The sequence below is a fragment of the Leiobunum rupestre genome, chromosome 2, assembly GCF_980474605.1.
Source record: "Leiobunum rupestre chromosome 2, qqLeiRupe1.1.hap1, whole genome shotgun sequence".
In the NCBI taxonomy this organism is placed as follows: Eukaryota; Metazoa; Arthropoda; class Arachnida; order Opiliones; family Sclerosomatidae; genus Leiobunum; species Leiobunum rupestre.
The window spans coordinates 56925409-56931966 of record NC_143385.1 but is presented as its reverse complement, the minus strand read 5'-3'; the positions used below and the strand labels follow the sequence as shown (position 1 = coordinate 56931966).

General features: G+C 32.4%; 1 protein-coding gene across 1 annotated transcript; it reads left to right on the top strand.

Moving 5' to 3' along the window:
* The first annotated feature begins 223 nt into the window (after nucleotides 1-223).
* Nucleotides 224-1157, top strand: LOC149958508 (uncharacterized). Its single transcript, XM_090167207.1, has 2 exons — nucleotides 224-658; nucleotides 717-1157. Exons 1-2 carry the CDS (start codon nucleotides 224-226, stop codon nucleotides 1155-1157), a joined length of 876 nt encoding a protein of 291 aa, XP_090023333.1.
* The last annotated feature ends 5401 nt before the right edge of the window (nucleotides 1158-6558 follow it).

Genomic DNA, 6558 nt, shown 5'->3' with positions numbered 1-6558 from the left:
GATTTTCTACTTCCCAGTTTAGCTAAATTACTTTCCGTCTTAATATTTGTACATTGTACATGATAAACCGCACTGCAATATCTTTAAATTCACGCAATCGAAGGCATCACATTGGCGAAGGAGTATATTTTACCTTCCCGTATCATTTATCATCGTTTTTCGTTTTCAATCATCGAAACACCAACGAGAACATCTTTACAACGTGGGCAAGGCTTAATGAACAATGGCTAGTCTCCCGAACTTCGAACCATTCACGGTATACGGCGCCGCCGAGGAAACCGCGTCCCGATGGAAGACTTGGCTTCGCCGGTTTGAAAATCTTCTCACTGCTATGAATGTCACAGCCGACGTGAGACAGAAAGCGTTGCTTTTACACTACGCTGGACCTGAAGTTGACGAAATATTTCAACATATCAACGTACCTACCGAACCCCAAACTTTCGCCGAGGCCAAGAATAAGCTAAGTACACATTTTGCTAAAGCTTGCAATACGGATTACGAAACGGTTGTTTTTCGGAACGCTAAACAGCGTGAAGGCGAAACTGTCAACCAATTTCAAACAAGACTCCGTGTTTTATCATCTACCTGCGCATTTTCTGACGTCGAGAAGGAAATTAAAATTAAAATAGTTCAAGGGTGCCTCTCATCCGCTCTTCGCGTACGTATTTTACGGACACCAAACTCTAGCACGAGCTCTAGAACTTTCTGATACCCAGGCGCGTAACATCGAAGAATCATCCACCACTACCCCTGATAACAAAAAGACAGTATTTTCCGTTCATCGTCGATCTAAATCACAGCAGAGCTATCATTCGCACGCTACCAATCAAAAACATAACAATACTGGAGCTGCCAAGACCAGTAATAGTAACTCAGGCGCGTTTAGCCAAACATGTGGTTTATGTGGTAACGTGTATCCTCATATAAATGGCAGACAGGGATGTCCGGCCTATGGCAAAAAGTGCAACTCTGGCGGAAAAACTGGACATTTCGCTAAAATGTGCAGATTGACCGCTAACACTCAACCTACAGTGAAACCAAAAGAAAAACACACACCCAAGGATCGTCGTTCTCAGCGCGAGCGACATTTAAATCATATTCCGACACCAGTTCCAATTAATCTATCTTTTGCATCACCGGAAGAGACCATGTCGTGATGCAGGCCGCTCTTACCGTGAACAATGCCAACACCTACACCGATGCACCTCAAATTACCATACCAATCGGAACCACCGCCATCTCGTGGCTTATCTGTCAATCTCGTTGACCAAGCTACCTTTAGCACCATCAGACCACGCCCGCATATTGAGGAGGCTCCGGTTCGTATATTCTCTTACGGCGCCCAGAAAGCCTTGAGAATTAAAGGTTCCTTTAAAACTACTCTTCAAAACTGTTCTAGCGTGGTAGACACGACCGTCGTTGTGGTCCGATTTTGGGATACCGTACATGTCTAAGTCTTGAACTGATCGTAAATATAGACTCTCAAGATAAACCCGATATATGCCACCAGCTACGTTAGCCATCGTGCGAACTGTCATGCACTCCACCAAAGCAATCTTGTCCAAATACCCTAAAATTTTCATTGGCATTGGGAAACTTTAAGGAACACAGTTCTAACAGTAGAGAAGGACTAAATTTGAACATGTAAATCCAAGATGGCCGCCAAGATGGCCGCCAAAAATAACCCCCCCAAAACAACCCCCAAATTTTTTTTCCAAAAACCAGTTTTTGACCTTGGAAAAAGTCAACAAAAAATTTGTATAGAAGGACTAAATTTGAACATGTAAATCCAAGATGGCCGCCAAGATGGCCGCCATAACAACCCCAAAATATTTTCCAAAAACCAATTTTTGTCCTTGGAAAAAATCAACAAAATATTTTTGTTTTCAATCTCAAATTTCACCTTGAAGATGATCTTTGACCTCGACGCTCGAGCACTGTCCACCACCCCTAAGCCTCGGTCTATACTCCCAACAAGCTCGGCCCGAGATATCGGCGGTAATATGTGACCCCACCAAATACTTCAACTTATTTACTTTTGATATCGTTTTTTTCGTTTTTTCGTATATCTAAAAAATATTTACCACAAGAATTCTTTAACTTTTTTTGTTGCTCTACCATCGCACGAATAAAAACACTGGTTTTGCTCTTAATCGCTTCGGAAGTATATAGTTCGAGAATGTCTGAATTAATTAAAACAGATCTAACGTTATGTTGTACAGTGCCAACATGTTGAATTTGATCTAACACATGAAGTTCAGACTTAAACTTTTTTAAATTCTTGTGATTCCACCACGAAATTTGACTAGTATTACAAAATATCTGCTTATATTTGCTAGATAATTGAAGAATTTCGTAGCTAAACCAACCGATTAACATTACCCTACAATGGAATAATAAATCATCGTATACAAATTCCTGGACGATAACATTTGAAACTTTTATCATGCACAGAAAAAGAACAAAAGTTTTGCGTTTTTTCAATTCGCGATTCGAAGGGTGCGACAAAAAATAAGGGATTTAACTTAAAGGAATATTTAAAAAAGGGGCATTTAAACTCAATCGAACCATATGGTTCGATTACTGTTTTAGATTCTAGAAATACAGTTTTTTAACAACGTTCTTCGAATTCTCTACAAATAGTTTGTTTTTTAAAAATATTATTCATTCTTACTACTCGAAGAGAGAGAAATTTTAACGGTCGGGGCAAAGAAACTACAGGCTTTAGATAGAATTCACCAGACATCTTGATTCTAGATTTCTCCTGGTAAAAATCCTTTACATTGAAATTTTATAGTTTAAGCCTGACCTATATTTTAAAATTTAAAAATATTGCCTTTGGGAATAATTATTAATTTTGTAATACAACTAAGGTTAACTAATTATCCCTATCCTTCTCAAACAGGTTTTATAAATTAATAAAAAAAACAATTATATTTAATTTTAAACAACCTAGTACAAAATGTACTTATAAAATTTCAGTTAATATATTCAACAATTACCAAAATAAACATATAAGAAAAATAAAACACTATAGTTTAAGCACGATATTAGTATAGGAAAAAGTATATAGAAGACATGAAAAAAATCAAAAAAATAAGAATAATAAATGACCAATGGGTAGTTTGAAATGAGCAATAGATGGTATCCCAGATGAACTTTGTTTAAATCAGTTTTAAACAAGAAATTTTCAAGAAATTTTTTAAATAATAATTATAATAATAATAAAATAAAATATAAAAAATTATAATACTAATAAAAACAAAAAAAATATTTATATAACCAATTAATTTAACCAAAAAATTAGATACCTGTCAAAAAGATAAGAATAATAAAATTTCTTGAAAATGTATTGGATAAAAAAGATGAAAACAAAGGATGTTTAATATAGAAAAAAGGGCTTTACACCAATCCCAACATTAAATTAATAAAACTAGTTAAAAAAGAAAAAGTAGATTATGAAGTATTAAAAAGAGCCTCCACCGCCTGAATTAAATTAATAAAACTTGTTATTTTCGAAAACATGTTTAAAAAAATCTTAAACCCTTTAAAAAGAAAACATTTTAAATAAAAAATATAAAACATTTCAAAAATTAATATCTTTTACCAAATAAAAACAATTAAAAAAAACACAAATAAAGTTTTTAAATAAAAAACGTCTATTCCCAAAATTAAAATTTTATGAGATTTGAGTCCTATTTTAAAAAAAATAAATTTAATTTTTTAAAATAAATAAATAAAAAATATTGTAAATACCTTGAGTCGTAGTTGTAAAATTCGCCGACGATCGTTTAAATTTGAATGTTGTGGAGATAATTTGCTACTAAATAAAAATATTTATCTTAATTATGTAATTATTTTTAAAATTAGTATTCCTTACTCTAAAGTTGTAACTATTTTAACTTCTTGTCGATCCAAATCATTAATAAAAAATAGAACTATCGTTCCTAATTATAAACGGATGTTATATCTCGTTAGGCGAAAGTCATTAGTTATACTTAATTGTTTTTTTCGAAAGAAAGAAAGTTGTTGTAATTGATAAAGAATTAAAAGGTCGTGTTGTAGGTTCCTACGATTTCTATGTTGACGAAACCATGGGTTCTTATTTAAATTTTGATGTAGTCGCATATGTTTTCCAATTAAGCGTAAACTTTCGTAAGAAAACCAGCCCTCAAGAGTGGATTGAGTGTGGAAAAGTAACCCATCAAACTTAAAACCGTCGTGGGGACAGACAAAATTAATAGAATGAACGTCAAATAGACAAGAATTGTTATTGATTCTTCTAGAAAAAACTGAAGCAAAAACAGCTGGTGATAATTTGAAAGATTTTTTTTATAAAGGGGCAAGCAAAAATGATTTTTTAAAAGGCTCTACTAATGCTTGACACTCAAGAAAGACTGTTTTCATACAGTAATTTTCAACTCTAATCGAAACATCGTTAATTTTAAAAAGATTATAATTCCTAACTTTGCGTAAAGTTAAGTATTTACCGGTAAAAGGGTTAATAGCGAGAGGATGGGAAATATTACCGGAAAAAGTCAAAACTTCGCGAGATCCCATGGTTTTATAAAACGAATACGGTAAAGACAGTCTTTTTATAAGAAAAATTTTAGAAATGTTTAATTTTTTACATCCTGTTTTAACCTGTTTAAAATCAAGTCAAAAGACAATTTTTTTATCAAATGCAGCCTGCAGAAATATAATTTATCCCTTCGCTTAAATTTTATACCTCGCAGAAATATATTTCTTCCCATAGAATTTGAAAACATCTAACCCTGTAATTAATAAAATTCTTACATCTGTAATCGATTTTTAAAGCAAAAATATTAAAACTCTTAGGGCGTTTTCTTTTTTGTCACGGAAAAATATTTCATTCAATGATAAAAAAGCTGATTAAATATAAAGTCTTTAAAAAAATAATTAATAATTTTATATTTTTATACACGTCTATATTTAAATTGGCATTCACAAACAATTTTAAATACCATTTACATACCGATAAATTATAACTAGGTTCTATCCTTGTAGTATTAAACACTTTAATATTCAAGGTTTTATATTTTTGAAAAAAATTAATGAAAAAATAAATTCTTTTGGTATAAAAGGGCAAAATTTTACTATTAAAACATAACAGCCTAAAATGGCTTCCACGAGCAATAGTCAAAGCTCCGCGAGTCAAGCAGTTTCAGTTTTTGATAGGCCTGAAGAGGAGATGTTATTAGATTCGGACGAATCGGATGGGGATTTTATTCAAGAGGTACGTCGTATGTCAAATATCGAAGAAGTTGGTATCGAACAATCAGTGAAAGTTAAAAAAGGTGGGGTTTCTTACGAAACTAAAACTCCGAGAAAAAAGGTGAGCGACAAGGGCATATATCTAGATATTCAGATATATTCATATAAAAACATTAAGCATCTTCCTCAAGATTAGATCTGGAAGGGAGATTATAAAAGAGTGAAGTTCTTAGCCAACACCCTATCCATGGACGTTATCCGAATCATAAACTCAACAAACAGGCTGAAAAAGATAATTGATCAAACGGAAGGAAAAATTGTTTGCCCACCTACGAAGGCAAGTTAAACTCATTAATTAATTATTCGTAATAGTAATTAGAATAACATTTTAGACCTGGAAACGAAATTAGAATATGGAAGACTCCAGTGATTACGGTTCGGACAGTGAATTACACTTTTCATCTTTAAACAGTTTTAATTATAAAAAGTTTTATAAAATTAAAAAATTAAGCCCTAGAAATTCAAAACAGTGGAAATGTAAACAACTTGATATTGAATTAGAACTAATAGATTTAAACGAAATCCCCACACATTTATTTTTTACAGTATTTGCAAAGATTCTGTCCAAAATTATCAAATACGTAAAACAAGAGGCACCAGGTTTCGATTTCCTCAGATTTGCAATTCAATCGGAAAATTTAGAACATCCAATTAACATTAAATTTAATAAAATTGATCAGTGAACTGTTTCTCGAATATTTAACCATATAGCTCGCATTGCTTAATCGAAAAAAGATTTCTTACTAGATGGAGAAATTAAATTTAGTATAATTCTTTTGAAATCCCCACAGAAAATGGGAAAAAAAAATTTAGCTTTAAAAACAGAGACATTATCGATCTTGATGCTTTTTTAAAAACTAAAACCAATTTTTACTATATAAATAACTTCGATAATTTATGCGTAGCGAGAGCCCTCACAGTCAGACAAAAACTGTGTCAAATTGCCGAGTACAAAAAGAAAAAACTTCCATTAACAAGTGTTCTTAAAGAATATAGAGCCTTAACATTCTTTCGTAGTAAATTACAAACTGAAGCCGCTAAGCAATTGCATGATGATGTATGAATTGCACAAGGAGCTGTAGAAATTGGTGCTATAGCTAAATTTCAAACATATTTAGCCCCAAAATATCAGATAATAATATTTAACGCAACGGAAAATTTTCAAATTTATTTCAAAGGGTTTCCCCCTTCCGAAAACAAAATTCTACTTGTAAAAATTGGCACGCACGTTCATTTAGCTAAAAATCCGATCGTAGGAACAAG

Coding starts and splice junctions, on each gene's coding strand:
- LOC149958508 (XM_090167207.1), top strand. CDS start 224: ATGGCTAGTCTCCCGAACTTCGAACCATTCACGGTATACGGCGCCGCC. Junction 659..716: donor GCCTCTCATCCGCTCTTCGC/GTACGTATTTTA, acceptor TCTGATACCCAG/GCGCGTAACATCGAAGAATC.